General features: G+C 38.9%; 1 protein-coding gene across 6 annotated transcripts in view; it reads left to right on the forward strand.

The window, feature by feature from the left end:
• mark1 (microtubule affinity regulating kinase 1) overlaps positions 1-17,471 on the forward strand; it is a 142,878-nt gene that overhangs the window by 117,795 nt on the left and 7,612 nt on the right. For 2 of the 6 annotated variants that reach the window (XM_033025381.1, XM_033025383.1), the window contains 5 exons: positions 1,415-1,608; positions 4,100-4,197; positions 6,683-6,829; positions 8,130-8,390; positions 15,638-15,682. In XM_033025381.1, the coding sequence (XP_032881272.1) occupies positions 1,415-1,608; positions 4,100-4,197; positions 6,683-6,829; positions 8,130-8,390; positions 15,638-15,682 (745 nt within the window). The remainder of the gene's footprint in view (positions 1-1,414; positions 1,609-4,099; positions 4,198-6,682; positions 6,830-8,129; positions 8,391-15,637; positions 15,683-17,471) is intronic. The other 4 variants (XM_033025382.1, XM_033025387.1, XM_033025384.1 and 1 more) reach the window with 2 other exon arrangements.

The raw sequence follows: 17,471 nt of genomic DNA on the forward strand, positions 1-17,471 counted from the left end.
AGTATTTGCAAAGTTCAAGCTTTCATGATTTATTCTTTATATGTTTTATTTTTTATGTGGCTGGAAATCTACTAATTGTTTTGTTCTTTAAAGGGTTTAAGCATTTGTAGGTGCTGGTTGGTCATTATAACGTTACTGGAGAAATCTTTATAACTGTCAGTTTCTAAGGGAATATTTTCTATGACACATTAATTCGATTAAAAAAATTCCAGCCATATGTTTAGTCTGTTTAACAAAAAGCATGTGCTTTCTTTTTATTACAGACTAATTAAGTCTAATCTTTATCAGCTATCTTATGTCTGTCATATTTCTAAATGTAAATTGCAAGAGGTATTAAAGCAATACAGCAATTAAACCCCATCTGTGTGTTTTCGCTTTGAGAGGCCTAGAGAGGATGTGGAAAGGATGTTCCCTGCAATGGGAGAATCTAGGACCAGGGGCCACAGTCTCAGAATACCTATCGAATGGAGATGAGGATGAATTTCTTTACTCAGAGGGTGGTGAATCTGGAATTAATTGCCACAAATGGCTGTGGATGCCAAGTCATTGGGTATTTTTGAAGCAGAGATTAGTAAGGGCATCAAAGGTATAGGGAGAAGGCAGGAGAATGGGATTGAGAGCAAAAAATAGACAAGCCAGGATCGAAAGGCTGAGCAGACTTGATGGGCCAAATGGCCTAATTCTGCTCCTATGTCTTATGATATTATAAAGAAATCAACGAAATAAATAAATAAAGGCAAATAAATAAGTAAATTAATAACAAAGCGAAAAGATGACAAAATATGAAATTTCAAAAGCATCTTTGGACAATAGAGAGCAGTAAAACAGCTGTTGGGTGAAAGACAGGATAATAAACCTGGTGAAAGCTTATTGTTTATGAAGTATTTTAAATCATTGATCTTTGGCCTTTTGTGTGTTTCTGATTTTCATGATTGAATCAAACTTTAATGTGTAGACACATCATTAGTTTGTGACTAGTTCCTCTGACTCGTACATAAAGCATCAGTTCACAAGAACAAAAAGAGAAAGCTTTAGTCAGACGAAAAAATAATTGAGTAGTACATTTTTAGGTCAATTATTATAACAGTTGAAAGCTTTATAAAGATTCTAAATATAAGATGCCTTTATCACAGTTTGGCTGTTCAATATATTTATCTGCCCATCATCTGTTTTCTATGGTAATTTTTTTAAATTTGAGGTGAAATCGAGAGATCCTGTGAAATTGGCTCTTGCAATGTTTACCTTCCACGGCTAACTCATCCCTTCATAATGATGCTTATTATGCCTGCTATCGGTTGTCCAGTCATATTCACTTGCTTGAGCTTTAAAATATTTCGGCTTTAAAAAAAATACTTGGAATTTTACACAATTGAGGTTTAACTAATTTTTGTTGCCGTATTTTCCGGTTTTACAGCTGGTCCATCAATCTCATCTGCTGTGTCATACACCAAACGACCTCAAGCAAACAGCGTAGAAAGTGACCAGAAGGAAGAGTGGGACAAAGACATTGCTCGCAAATTAAGTAGCACCACTGTAGGTTCCAAGGGGGATGTCCCTGCCAGCCCACTTTCAGGTCTAGAAAGGAAGAAATCCTCAACAGGGCCCAATGTAAGCAGCAAATTAATTTGATTGAGTTGTTTGTTGCATTTCTTTGTTCCAAGCAGCTTTGCCTTTCTAATGCTGTTAATGAACAAATCGTGCACTGTTAATTAAAACAGATGTCTAGGTGTGAAATGAATGCAAAATTCCTCTTTCCCTCCTGTTCATTGTGTGTTTATAATAGGGGTGTAGTCTATTGGGAGAAATCCTTGGACTTATATCATGTTCACTGCTTTCTACTCCTCTCAATGTTATTGTCACATTATTTGAAATGATGGCGCTGATGTTCATACTTAATATCCAGTCAACAGGTAACAAACGTTAGCCTCCACAGTTGAAGACCATTTACAGTTCTGCAGAAAAACTCATGTACAGACTGAAAGTAATAAGCATGTGCTATACATGAGAAGTTTTATTCTGGTAATTTTCTGCTCAATAGTGCAGAGTGAGAATGGGATAAATGCAGGTCACCCAGAATGAAAGGTTAATGAAAGTTCCAGGTATAAGTTTAATATTAGCTGGAACGTAACTAATACAGTGCCCTCCATAATGTTTGGGACAAAGACCCATCATTTATTTATTTGCCTCTGTACACCACAATTTGAAATATGTAACAGAAAAAAATCACATGTGGTTAAAGTGCGCATTATCAGATTTTAATAAAGGCCATTTTTATACTTTTTGGTTTCACCATCTAGAAATTGCAGCAGTTTTTATACATAGTCCCCCCCATTTCAGGGCACCATAATGTTTGGGATGCAGCAATCTCATGTAAATGAAAGTGTTTAGTATTTTGTTGCATATCCTTTGCATGCAATGACTGCTTGAAGTCTGCGATTCATGGACATCACCAGTTGCTGGGTGTCTTCTCTGGTGATGCTCTGCCAGGCCTGTATTGCAGCCATCTTTAGTTTATGTTTGTTTTGGGGGCTAGTCCCCTTCAGTTTTCTCTTCAGCATATAAAAGGCATGCTCAATTGGGTTCAGATTGGGTGATTGACTTGGCCACTCAAGAATTACCATTTTTTAGCTTTGAAAAACTCCTTTCTTGCTTTAGCAGTATGTTTTGGATCATTGGCTTGCTGTAGAATAAACCACCGGCCAATGTGTTTTGAGGCATTTGTTTGAACTTGAGTAGATAGGATGTGTCTATACACTTCAGAATTCATTATGCTACTACCATCAGCAGATGTATGATCAATGAAGATAAGTGAGCCAGTACCTTCAGCAGCCATACATGCCCAGCCATAACACACCTACCACCATTTTTCACAGATGAGGTGGTATGCTTTGGATCTTTGGCAGTTCCTTCTCTCCTCCATACCTTGCTCTTGCCATCACTCTGATATAAGTTAATCTTCGTCTCATCTGTCCACAAGACCTTTTTCCAGAACTGTGGTTGCTCTTTTAAGTACTTCTTGGCAAACTGTAACGTGACCATCCTATTTTTGCGGCTAACCAGTGGTTTGCATCTTGCAGTGTAGCCTCTGTATTTCTGTTCATTAAGTCTTCTGCGGACAGTTGTCATTAACAAATCCACACCTGACTCCTGAAGAGTGTTTCTGATCTGTCGGACAGGTGTTTGGGAATGTTTCTTTATTATAGAGAGAATTCTTCTGTCATCAGCTGTGGAGGTCTTCCTTGGCCGACCAGTCCCTTTGTGATCAGTAAGCTCACCTGTGCTCTCTTTCTTCTTAATGATGTTCCAAACAGTTGATTTTGGTAAGCCTAATGTTTGGCTGATGTCTCTAACAGTTTTATTCTTGTTTCTCAGTCTCATAATGGCGTCTTTAACTTTCATTGGCACAACTTTGGTCCCCATGTTGATAAACAGCAATAAAAGTTTCCAAAGGTGATGAGAAGAGCTCTCTTGTACTTGCATTAAGGAGGCATTTAAACACACCTGAGAAATTACAAATGCCTGTGAAGCCATGTGTCCCAAACATTTTGGAGCCCTGAAATGGGGGGGGGACTATGTATAAACACAGCTGTAATTTCTACATGGTGAAACCAAAATGTATAAAAATGGCCTTTAATAAAATCTGACAATGTGCACTTTAACCACATGTGAGTTTTTCTATTACACATCTCAAATTGTGGAGTACAGAGGCAAATAAATAAATGATGGGTCTTTGTCCCAAACATTATGGAAAGCTCTGTAAGTGGATTTTACTTGGAATTGATGTGAGGTACCAAAGTGAAAGAGTCCTTAAATGAGCCTTTTTTTGACAAAAATAGAATGTTACTTATGTAAAGTAGTAAATATAACCAATAATCAAGCATATTTAGTAGCTAGAACAAAATTATAAAATTTGACTGTTAGTCTAATAGTTGTATTGATTATTGCACTTTTCTAAGCACTTTTATTATGTACAATATCTGGAAAATTATGAAAATGGTGACACTTCTGTTACATTTAAAATTGTAAAAATCTGAATCTAAATTTCTGAATATTTTTGTGAAACTGTGCCTATCTGACAATACTTCATTTCTTATGTCAGAACAACATGGTTCCTGGTATGACGAGAAGAAACACTTATGTGTGTGAACGATCCACTGGAGATCGATATTCTGCTGTGCAGAATGGAAAAGACAGCAGGTGAGAATCCATAACAAAACAATATTGTCAGATCTCGGTGATTTTCCCAAAATTAAAGCAAGTATGGAGCTATAAAGAGCTAATAAAAATCATAACGAGTGTAGCAGTTATGCATTAATCAAAAATAAATTAGCGCAAAATGTGTACTTTGGGAAACAAAAGCAGATATTCAACTGAACGAGGCCATTATTGGAATGTACACGGTAAGTAACATATTAAATTTGAAGAAGATCCTGTAAGGAATAATGTTGATGAGATAAAAATTGTTTAGAGTCTACTTATGTTGGCAATAGGTGATTAAGAATCAAGAGCAATATTTTTCCATACACAAATGAAAGTGTTATGATTAAATACCACCAATATTTGTTCCATAAAACTGATCTATTTCTCATATTTACTTATTTATTTTGCTTTTTATTTGTTTGCTAAATGTTTAAATGATGCCTGTGTTTGTTCATTGGAGGAAATAATTTGGTGCTAATATTATTATAATTTTAACTCTTCCCATCTTTGACAGCATATGAGAATGTGTTTGGGCAATGCTATAAAGTTAGAATGAGATTCAAATCCATATTAATCACAATATGGAGCAGAAGATAAACTTGGACATTCATAATGGCATAGTGCAATGCAAAATGCATGATTTGGTGTTATATTGAGACAACAAGGATGTTAAATTTCATTTTGTTTAGCTCTCGTCTTTTAATGCAAAATAAATTAGCATTCTGCACAGCTACCAGGAATGTAACCATTAGGAAATGATGTGCACTGACGTGCTGAGAAGAGATAGACTAGATGAGATGCCATCAGAAAAGAAAGGTTGCAGTTGAAAACATGAATGATAATTAATTGGGGTTAGTCAGCACATTAATAATATTGAGAACTCCATTTTTTTTCAAATAAAATAATAACTTTGTGCATAAAAGAAAGAGAATTGATGTTCTGTTTGCAGATTTTCTTTGGGTATTTGCTGGCACATAGCTGATAAAGTTAAGATCCTAGTTTAAAAAAAATTACCTCATGGTAAAGATTTTGCATAAAGTAGAGCAAATGCATGCTGTTAATAGAATGTGTCATGAATTTTCTGAATGTAAATAGTAGTTTCCATGGCAATCTATTATTGCCAGGGATCTTCTATTATAAATAGGCTCAGTTTCGAAACTTGCAATAACGGGATAACTTGGCAGGGTAGTAGTTTGGTCAGATAACTGTCAGATGAGGACTGTGTTTGCATGAGAGAGGGTGCAGAGGTGATTGATTAGGATCTTGCCTGAGATGAAAGATTTCAGTTTTGTGGGGAAAGTAGATGGGCTATTTATTTTCCTTGGAATGGAAGAGACTGACAGAGATGTAGGTAAGGAACAAAGACAGGGTAGATGGTAGTCAACATGTCGGCACAGTAGACTGGTCTAATATTAGAGGGCATGCGTTCCGATAAGAGTTTTAGAGGGAATCTGAGGAAGAAATCTGTCACCCAGTGGATAGATGGAATTTGGAATGCCCAACCTTAATAGATGGTAGAGGTCGATGGTCTCTCAACATTTAAAAAGTACCAAAATAAGCATTTGGTTCTGTGAAACATAGAAGACAACAGACCAAAGGTGGGTAAATTGGATTAGTTTAAAACTTTGATGGTCATCATGGGCTTGATATGCCAAAGCACCCAATTCACTGTTGCATGGCTCTATGAAAATTAACCAGAGAATTATAAAATGTATCGTATGTAGAGAAAATATTTTTTGCATTAAATGTTAACATTTTGCAAGATGCAGATAAATGGAGGTTACGTAAAGGCAACCATTTAGGATTGCCCTTAGTTTCCATACAACATGACCCTTTACAGCGCCTTTTAGTATAATTAATTAAATTTCTTTATTTATATAGCACATTTTTAGTCAACTTGCATTGACCCCAAAGTGCTTCACATAATTACATCCACACACACAGGCAGAGGTGGGTGAAGTGTCTTGCCCAAGGACACACACAGGCAAAGGTGGGTGAAGTGTCTTGCCAAAGGACACAACGACAGTATGCACTCCAGCGGGATTCGAACCAGCTACCTTCCGGTTGCCAGCCGAACACTTAGCCCATTGTGCCATCTGTCGTTATTATATGTAGATAATGGTTAGAAACAAGAGTTTTTTAAAGCACCAAATGTGTAATTGGCCCATTTAAAATACAGGTATAAGAGAAATGTCCTTCTAGAAATTAGAGAAAATTAAAATGTGTTACATCATGTTTCAGTGCCCACATTTTGATAGAATATATAGTTTATGCTGTAGGTTACTAAACAAATCAATCTCGGTCCACCTACTCTTATCCTTGTGTAGGGCTTTTGTTGGGACCATGGGTAGTATGTACGAGGACCACAGAGTATCTTTTTTTTTTAATTTCTTGACCCGGGTATTTTCTGTTCCATTTTGGCCTCTATCTGTCTTTTGCCTAAACCCATAAGCCTAATTGAAATGTCTGCTTGTGCAAGCAGTACTTCCACATCCATCGCAAGTCCTGCAGGATCTTCTGGGCTACCTTCAGCACGGCCTCGACACCAGAAATCAATGTCAGCTTCTGGTCATCCAATAAAGGTCACTTTGCCTTCCATAGAAGATGGGAGTGAAGGTTATCGGCCCAGGTAAATATTTACAAGATTCCAAACATAGAACATTCCAGCAAAATGAGAAACTAACTTAAGAAAGGGTGGTACGGTGTTGCAGCGGTAGAGCTGCGGCCGTACAGCGCCAGAGGCACAGGTTCGATCCCTGGGTGCTCCGGTTTCCTCCCACACTCCAAAGATGTTCAGGTTTGTAGGCTAATTGGCTTGGTATAATTGTAAAATTGTCCTTCGTGGGTGTTGGATAGTGTTAGTGTGCGGAGATCGCTGTTCAGCACGGACTCAGTGGGCCAAAGGGCTTGTTTCGGTGCTGCATCTCTAAACTAAACCAAATGTGAGCACTTTGGCATTGTGGATTTTAAAAAATCATCTGCTCTGATATTTTCTTATCTGAGATTTATAGCATGCACAGTTTTTTCCAATTGAAATTGCAAATGGAGTTAAAAATACAGGGAAAAGCTCTTCCAAGTATAGTTAAAAATAAAATTCAAATTCATGCCCATATGCTGACTACCTTTGAGATTGGAATACATTTTTATTCAGCAAATAATGTTTTTTTAAAGTTAATAATTTAATATGGTTTCTCTTTATTTGTGGCTTCATTCTGGCATCCACATATAACTAAATTATTGATATCCCTTTTCTCTCTGTATATAACAGAACAAGGAGGAAATCAAAACAGATTTCCTAGAAATATTTATATTCTTTGGAGAGAAAAAGAGGAGTTAATATTTCAAGTTCATGATATTTCAACGTAGCAAAATACTTGTACACAGATATTACTAATTGTGAATCAGCAATGAAGAAAAATAATAAAGAAAATTATTTAGTTCTTGTATTTGTTTCCCACATGGTATTAATGTAAATGAGGCTTTGCTTTACTTGTATGGACTTTAAATGTGGAACAAAAATAGTAAGTTTAACAAAAATTCTTTATGGACCAGTTAACAACCCATCACACTTAATTGTAAAACTTATCTTTTTGAACAAATTTAAACCACATTTTTACATTGTTTTTAAGGCTTTATGGTGGTTGTAGGTTAATTGGCTTCAGTAAAAATATACATTGTCCCTAGTGTATAGGATAGTGTACGGGGGGCGGGGAATGGAATCACTGGTCGGCATGGACTTGGTGGGCCGAAGAGCCTGTTTCCGTGCTGCATCTCTAAACTAAACTAAACTGCTTAACAAATGCAGAGAAAGTATGTTGAACAATGGAACATTGTTCATCAAACCGTGTTTGTCAAATAATGAAAGGCAATCCTTTAGGATCACACAATAGATTACAACTAGTCTCGTATGTTCTTTTTTCCTAACTCAGCTCTGGAGCCCAAAGGGTACCTGCTGCGTCCCCGTCTGCACATAGTATTAGCACTACAACTCCCGATCGAACCCGCTTCCCTCGAGGTAGCTCTAGCCGAAGCACTTTTCACGGTGGCCAGTTACGGGAACGGCACACTGCAACGTACAATGGACCGCCAGCTTCACCAACACTGTCACATGACACTGGTGCCCTGTCTCAAGCTCGAAGAGGAACTTCAACCGGGATAATAAGCAAGATCACATCCAAATTTGCCCGCAGGTAGGTTGTCAATTGTTTCAACATGTTAATAGTCCTTTTATGTTTAAGATATAGGAAACAAAAAAATGGTAATAACCCCTCAAGCACAACCCACTCCTATCTAATTTGGAGGAAGGCACCATTTTCTGGCAGCAGACTTACTATTTTGGTTCTGAACTAAAAACAGTAGTTGAGAAGCTCCTTTGGGGTTAACTCAAGATAACATCTGTTCATCTGCAATCTGCTCACAGGTAAGTAAGGTGAGTGCAGAATTAATACTTGGGTTCTGGTTATATTAGAACATTTGATGCATAAAAAACATGCATGTAAACATATTTGATTAAAAAAAATCTAGCCTTGGTTCAATTTGTTTTCTTTTAATTGCTCATCCTGTGAGCATCTAATTCACCAGTAGAAGATTCATCATCTCATCAGTTCCTTCAGGTCATTCTAGAATTTACTAAGCTTTTAATCAGCAAGTCCCCAACTTTTCAAATCCATTTTTATAACAGTAGTTTGTCATCCAGTTATTTTATCATTATCTTACAGTTGATTTTATATACTTCCACATTGACGAATAAAGGCTAAAAAAAATCTACTTGCATTAGCTTTGGTAGAGCTTTGGCAATACTTTATCCAGAGCTATAGATTCATGTAATAAGTGTATAGAACACATATCAAACCGCCAATTATTTCTAATAGGGGCGTGTGTATATTCAACTGGCATTTATTGTGAATGTAGCCAAACATTTGGATACTGTGTAGTGATGTGAAGACTTTTCTTTATTGTGTAAATATTTTGTCCACCTAATCTTCATAATTTCCTGTGATCGAAACAGAAAAAAAGGAGAATAGGTATTTGGCTTTAATGTTTGCAATAGGTTGTACTTCTATGTGTACTTCTAAGAAAGTTTTTTTAATTTTTTATTGCATTTGAGACGTACTACATTTTCAAATGTGGACTTAGTCAAAGAAACTATTTCAATGATTGTGTGTAGATTATTTTATAAAAATGAACTTGACAGTTTCCACTGACAATCACGCCATGTGTTTGAAACTGAAGACATGAATCTTCCACCACCCTAGAACATTCATTAGATGAATGGAAAATAATTAGTTTGCTTCGAGTTTGCTTCAATATCCACCAGACAAATACATTCTGATAATGAACATAGTTTCACTTAGGCCACTTTAAGAATATTGTGAAAAGAATTAGTATCGGACACACCTGATCATCCATTCATCAATGTAGCAGCTGAATATGTAGTAATATATTAAAAAAAGAGTTCCAGGAACTAACACCTGTTAGTATGAAACATGATCTGACATGTGCAATTGCTCCTTATTAGCAGTAGTTCTTAAGAAAATAAGATTAGGAACAAGTTAAACTTAGCACAGTTAAATTTTATTGGCAAAGCAAAAGAGTCAAAGTTATTTTGGGTTAGTTCCCTCAACCAGATGATCCCTCACAGAATAAATGCAGTCAAATGGGAAATCGGGGCACTTGTTGCAGCTAAAAAAAATAGACACAAAATGCTGGAGTAACACAGCGGGCCAGGCAGCATCTCTGGAGAAAATGGTTAGGTGACGTCTCTCAGGTCGGAACCTTTCTTCAGAACTGCATCTGTAGTTCCTTTCCATTACACTTGTTGCTGCTGTTGGATTCAAGTGATGGTTGACAAAATAAGTGCCCAAACATTGGGGTACATTTGCCCTTTTTAATATTTTAATCACCAATTTAGTGTTTGGAGCCTGTGCTTGTGCCAATTCCCTGTTGAAATTGGGCCAGGTACTTTCTGTTATAATTCACCATGATGAAGGTTTCTGTAGATTATGTACACAATGACATTGGTTTTATTTAACTAACAATAGAAACTACGATCAAAAAGTCATGGTTAATGGCCCTTGTAAGTAGATGTACACTATGCAGACCACAATGAACAGTGTGTGAATTTAAATGATCAACCACCTCCAGCACATTTTAAAAAATCATGTATAATTTTTATCAAAAATCAGTGCTAGCTGTCTTGTGTAGAAATGGAAGATTCTGTGAACTACTATCAGCAACCCCCTCATATCCCCTATTTCCTCCTCCCCATTCACCCTAATTTCCTCAGTTGCCACAGAGAGATCTGTTTAAAAGTACCAACCCACTTCCTTTGTATCGATGAATGACATGGCAGCTGCAAGTCCAGCGACTAGCTAGGAATCTGTGGAACTACAGATCAGTTTTTAATATAATTGCCGGGGAGCATATCACAACAATGATCTCTTAAATCAAGAACTGCGATTTCCAGTTTCATATGGGTGCAATATGTAACACTTTGCAGCCCTGAGATGCATTAGGTTCAATTTCTAGGCAGTGGACTGTGATTTTATGCATCTGATTGTACACTCCAAGTTGAAGTACATTCGCACTTAAGTGATGCTTTAAATTATGTCCCATTAGTAAAAACAGATTTTGAGACAACATCCCAATGTCTCGAGCTGTGACGAATAAAATTGACTTTGACTTTGGGAGCGAGTCTGCCAAACATGGTTGTTCAGACTATTTTGGAATGAGTTTGTTTCTTTTGAAGATAAAGGCTGAAAATAGAGAACCCATTTACCCCATCTTTTCAATCGGACTGTTCCAGTTTGTAACCAGTCTCTGGGTGGGGCGGGAGGAACTCTTCCTCATATCCATTTTAAACCTGTGTCCACTGGTGTCAGACATTTCTGCCATAGGGAAAATATCCTTGCTATTCACCCTGTCGATATCTCTCAGAATTCTGTAGACCTCTGTCAGGTACACCTTCAGCCTGCTCTGCTCCATGCAGAACAGATCCAGCTAACCAATCCTTCATCAGTAGAGTTGCACCTTTCCTCTAATGTGAGCAGAACTGCACACAATATTAACCAATTCTGTGCCCCAGTTAATCCAAGCAAGCATCCCATATGCCTTCAGCACTTTATCTAGCTGTGCTGATCTTTGGGCCTTTGCATAAGCTCCCTTTGATCTTTAATACTCCTGAGCGCTAGGTCTAGAAAGGGTAGAACATGGTGCATGCTCTACCCTTTCTAGACCTTCCAAAATGAATCGCGTCACATTTATCAGGTTTAAAGTCTATCTGCCGTTGTCCTGCCTACGTCCCATTGTGATCATTGTAGTTCTGTTGCCCAAAGTGTATAAAATGTTTGTAGTGTATAAAATCATAAGAGGAATAGATCGGGAAGATGCACAGTGTCTCTTGCCCAGAGTAGTGAATCAAGGACCAGAGGAAATAGGTTTAAGGTGAAAGGGAAAAGTTTTAATAGGAATCTGAATGGTAACTTTTTCACACAAAGGGCGGTGGGGGTATGGAACAAGTTGCCAGAGGAGGTTGCTGAGGCTGGAACTATCCTAACGTTTAAGAAACAGTTACACAGGTTTGGAGGGATATGGGCCAACCACTGGGAATAGTGTAGCTGGGACATGTTGGCAAGTTGGGCTGAAGGGCCTGTTTCCATGCTGTTTCGCTCTATGACTACCCTCCTCACTAACATCAACACACTACATAATATCTAAGGTAGACAAAAATGCTGGAGAAACTCAGTGGGTGAGGCAGTATTTACGTGAGGCAACATAATATCTATGTATTTAAGAAGGAACTGCAGATGCTGGAAAATCGAAGGTACACAAAAAAATGCTGGAGAAACTCAGCGGGTGCAGCAGCATCTATGGAGCGAAGGAGATAGGCAACGTTTCGGGCTGAAACCCTTCTTCAGATATCTATGTATTTTGGAATAGAAAGTGAGATTTAAACTTGTCTTGGAATCGTAACTCCTGCAAGTGATGCCACAGCACCATCGATAGGATAACGTATAAAGAGATTTTGACAAGTTTTCGTTAAAGTTTATTTTATGACTCTGGATGTTTTCATGTGCGATCCGGACAGGAAGTATGCATAGGCAATACTTGCATAAAGGAACAAAGCAAAACAACACTAGGCATTTCTTGCGAGGCAACTCTCCCCGTGACCACATGGGTCTCCTCCTGATGCTCCAGTTTCCTGCCACATCCCAAAGATGCGGGTTTGTAGGTTAATTGGCCCTAGTGTGTAGGGAGTGTAAAGTAGGATAACATAGAACTAGTTAGAACGGCTGATCGGTGTTTGTTGGGGTCTGGGTGGGCCGAAGGGCCTGTTTCCATGCTGTATCTCTAAACTAAACTACCAAATTTCATCTGTGTTAGAATTGCAATCCGATAACAGGATAGAACTATAGCTCACTTGCTAATTAACAATCAAAATGTAATTTGATTTGTTTTTATGAAATCTGGGAACAGAGTGTAATGCATTCCCATAACTGATCATAAAATGTTTGAATGGGTAACAGAAATATGATTTAGAATATATTCAGTTTGTATTGATGGGATGGGTTATGTGATGTGCCTACATTATTATTTGGATGGGCATAGTCAGATCAGTTTCCACATGCACAATTTTGTGTTCAGCCTTTCTTTGGAAATGCTTAATATTTATTATTGTCCCAACATATTTCTTAGGACTAACTATCAATTGTGCATTGTAACTTTTACTCCATCCATATACAATATAATTGCTGAAGCTGAGACACATGCTGCTCAGCTTCTGAATGATGCAGAATTTATCCTATGTCAACATTCAAAATTAAGCTGTTTTCCTTAATAGCAAGTAAATTGTATTTACAATGAAGAAAGGTTGTATATTTTCATTGATGGAACAAAAATATGGGGATATAATAATAGCTTCTGGAGCAGTATTTAGCTCTTTCTTTCTTTGTGATTGAGTTGGTGAGGAGTCATGAGCCTGTTGGTGTTGTCTTTTCATCTGGATTATATTGCATTACTTGATTTTATTTCCTTACAAAATCTATCATACTGTATCTCCCTAGTTCTGCAACAAATGACAAATCTCTGCAAATGAAAGCAGTCACTGATTTATTCTTAGCTTATTCAGCCAATATTTCCTGCCAATATGCTATTGCATTAGGTGCAAGATAATTACAGTACTTTGATTAAGAAAAAATGCGAACAAATCAATTTACTTGCACTCTCTCCTGCACCTACATTACTGTATATTTCTGCTCGTTTTGCATTTTAACCTTGCTGCTGTGGCCATTTCTTGAATATGATCTGCATTAATCACAATTCAAGGACTCCTGGGCCTCCTCCATTGCCAGCACCTCATTGGGTAGTTGACACCCCAGCAGTATGAACATTGACCTCCAATTTCAGATATTCCTTGCTTTCTCCCTCCTTCCCCTCCACTTCCCAGCTCTCCGATAAGCCTACTGTCTCCGCCTCTTCCTTTCTTCCCCCCCCCCCCCCCGACATCAGTCTGAAGAAGGGTCTCAACTCGAAACGTCGCCTATTCCTTCTCTCCATAGATGCTGCCCCACCCGCTGAGTTTCTCCAGCATTTTTGTCTATCTTCGAGGAATAAAACATGGTTGTCTACCTTCGATTTTTCCAGCATCTGCCGTTCTTTCTTAAACATGTTTTATTCCTCAGTATCTGAGGAATGTCACTGCAAATTGTGTAAAAAATGGAATGTTGCGTGTTATGAAGATTATTTCTTCTTTTAACATAATCTTGAAATTACAAAATGGGAAAAGTGCAAGCAAAAGTATTGCTTTAATTTTATGAAATCTTTCACATGTGCAGGAAAAGTAGAAAATCTTCTTTAATGATAAATGGACAAAGTTAAAATCTGGACTTGCAGCATTCCCTAAGATTGCTCACTTCAAGGGATACAACCTGAATGACCCACTGCAAATTAGTGGAAAGAGTACAGTACACCCTCTTTTTAACGGACCCCTTTATAATGGACGGACCTGCTGGCGCCGCCCCGGCTTCCGATGTCACTCCATCTCGCAAGGTGCACCAGCGAGCCCTTCTTCTCCGCATGGTCTCGTTGACGTGGCTGTTGTTGCGGCTCACGTTATGACCCCTGGGGACAGCGCTTTCTTCAGACCACCACCACTGACAGGACGTTCTTGGTCACTGTGGGGCTTCCTCCCCTTTCACCGGCTGCCGCTTCTTCCTATCATTGTCGCTTGGTCTACATGCGCTATGTGCCTTCTCCCTCCGCCACTGCCTCCTTCTCCTCCTCCTGTCACTTTGTCCACTCAGCCTCTCCCTTCCTCCACCATCGTGTTCTCCTCCCCCCGGGAGTTGCCGACATACTCCACCTTGGAAGATATCGGGTGACTGCAGGGGAGGTGGTGGCGGGGCAGCAGACAAGGCAACGGGTAGAGGGGACTGAGTCCCACGGTGATCGAGCACATCCTGTTGGTAACGACAGCCTGAAGAAAGCATCCTGTCGGGGGGGATGCAATGTGAGCAGCAACAACAGCCACATCAACTGGTGAAGAAGAGCTCATTGGTGCATACCTGCAGCATCGGTGCCTAGTTTTATGGTGAAACCATATTGTGAGGAGTAACTCAGCAGACTGAATCGGTGTTCTCCAGAAACGCTGCCTGACCCACTGAATCACTCCAGTACTTTGTGTCATTTTGTGTCTGAACCATCATGTACAGTTCTTTGTTTCAACTATATACAATGATAAAACCTTCCTTGGTTAGTGCGGACAGTCATCAATAATAATGGACACCATCCCCCCCCAAGGGTCCATTATAACAAGAGTTTGCTGTATTGCCAAATAATCCATGGAATTGTATATGGGTCACTTTGTGGGAAATGGGGACTAAGGAGAGCAAAGTTGTACCATTTAGTATCAGCAACGAGGGTTATGTTCTTCGAGAAAAATCAGCTCCATCCTGACAGTAAAATGCAATAAACTAATTGAAGTTATAAGGTTTCTCAGCAGAAATATTGGTTTATTAAGGGGATAATGGATTATGCTAATCAGGGTACTATGATATATTTTAGTTTGCCGCATTGCTATTAAGCCATAAGCAAATAAAGTTCAACTATCTGGTCAAATTAATATATTAATGCTAAGTAGAAATATTGAGGATGCAGTTTTGAATAAAGACGGATTTATTTCTTCCTCTTGCTTTGAACCTACTTACACAACAAAGATTCCATAACATGAATCTTAAATAAAGAATAATCGGTTTCCATGTTCAGAACTATTGCATTTTGATTGTTCATTGTTTGTGTTTGTGTTTTTTTTTTTAAGGTTGTATTTCTGTCCTCTTGTCATGTAATTGGGATCTAGATTCACAACACCATTCTTCAGACTGCTAATTTGTTATCTTGTTTCCTCTGCTTGCATTGAACCTTAATTCTGATTGCTTTTGAGGGGCCCAAGTGAAGGCGAAGGCGGTGGCAGAGCAGACACTGCAAGGTGAGGAGAAGTGCTATTATTCTCATGTGTAATGGTTACTTTGGTTGCTGAAATTATATTGGTGAAGGTCACCATTTTTAACTTTAGAGTTAAGCATCCAATTTCATGTTGGAAGGGAGGGGTTGCACTCCACTGATAGATATGGAGTGAAAAGGGAAACCAACCTCATCAAACGATTTAGTAAACATTTTCCCTACAATAACACAATTACACATTTTAAACTATAATGTTCATCTTTAAACATATATATGATAAAGAGACTTTTCTGATAGTTCTTTCTCACCAAAACTGGTGGTGAAATGTTAAATGGAAACTGACATATCGAACAAAATAACACGTTATACTTTGAATAAATTAGTGGGCCAATTGTTATTAAGCTGCAATATACAAATGGTATTCTAACGAGCTGAAGATATTATATATTTTAAAGTGTGTACAAATAGGCAGTTTAGTGAGCCACTTTGAATTAGAATCAGATTTTATTCGACAAGTATGTTTTGCAACATACGAGGAATTGTGGCCAGGTCAGTCATACAATAAAAGCAACAGACTCAAAAACACGAACATCCACCACAGTGACTCCTACACATTCCTCACTGTGATGGAAGGCGAAATAAAGTACAAGTCCTTTTGTTCTTCCTCAGTCAGGGGCCTCGAGCCCTCCGTTGACGGGACGGTCTTGACTCCCGTAGCCGGCGGCGTTCGGGCCCTCTGCGTCGAGGCGTTCAGATCCTGCATCGGGGGGTTGTCAGCTCCCCCACGCCAGGCGACTGAACCTTGCGTCGGGGCTGGTCGAACCTTCTGCGGCGTTGGAGCTCCCGACTAGCCTCTCTCGAGACTGCAAGCCCTTGATGGTAAGTCCGCAGGCCGCGGTGGGAGCGATCCCAGGCAAGGGATCCGCTCCGATGTTAAGTCCGCGCCCCGCGCTGGGGCTCACGACAGTCCGAGGAGGCCTCCAGCTCCAGCGGTGGTAGGCCGCAGAGCCCAGAGAATGTGATCTGAAAATTGATCACATCTCCGGGAAGGTAGGAACTTGAAAAAAGTTTCCCCCGATCCCCTCCCCCCTCCCCACATAAAACAGACCGAAGTACATTAAAACAAACTTTTAACAAACGCTAATAATAACAAAAAGATGAAAAAACAAACAGACTGCCGGCAGGGCTGCCATCTCCCCAGCGCCCCTGGTGGTCAATATCTGTGTTACCAATGGCCACTTCTATTTAATTAATACAGTTTTAAGATGGGGCCGGGTGGATGGATACTAAAAAGGTATGCATTAGCGTGCATGTTAAAGTCGGAAAGCAAGGTAGGAGGTTTCAGAGAAAGGAATTTTGGCAGTTGAAGGAGCACAGATTTTAGAGAGTTATTGGGTTGGAACAATTTACAGAGAGAAGGATTTAAAATAATATTTAGATTTTTTTTAATCGTCACATGCTTAATCAAGACCTCATCAAGAATAGGTAAAGTGGGTGGATGTGTCAATATTCAAAGGAGAAATTTCAATGACTTCAAACTTAGCGAAGCTTTGGGAAGTCAGCCACTAATAGTTAGGACAAGGTGGTCAGCAACAAAAGAATAGAGGCAGAGGCAGAGTTGGATTCCATTAAAGATATAGCATTCAGTGGACTTGGTATTCATATGGATTTGTGATCAAAGTTGGAGCAATAGAATTGATTTGTGGCAGTGGATGTTAAACAATCAGTCTTAGAGATGTTGCAATGATCAAGAGAGAGAGGGTGACGAGGTGTTGGATTGTGTCTGGCATATTGTAATAATGTAAATTGTCTCA

The sequence above is a fragment of the Amblyraja radiata genome, chromosome 8, assembly GCF_010909765.2.
Source record: "Amblyraja radiata isolate CabotCenter1 chromosome 8, sAmbRad1.1.pri, whole genome shotgun sequence".
NCBI lineage: Eukaryota > Metazoa > Chordata > Chondrichthyes > Rajiformes > Rajidae > Amblyraja > Amblyraja radiata.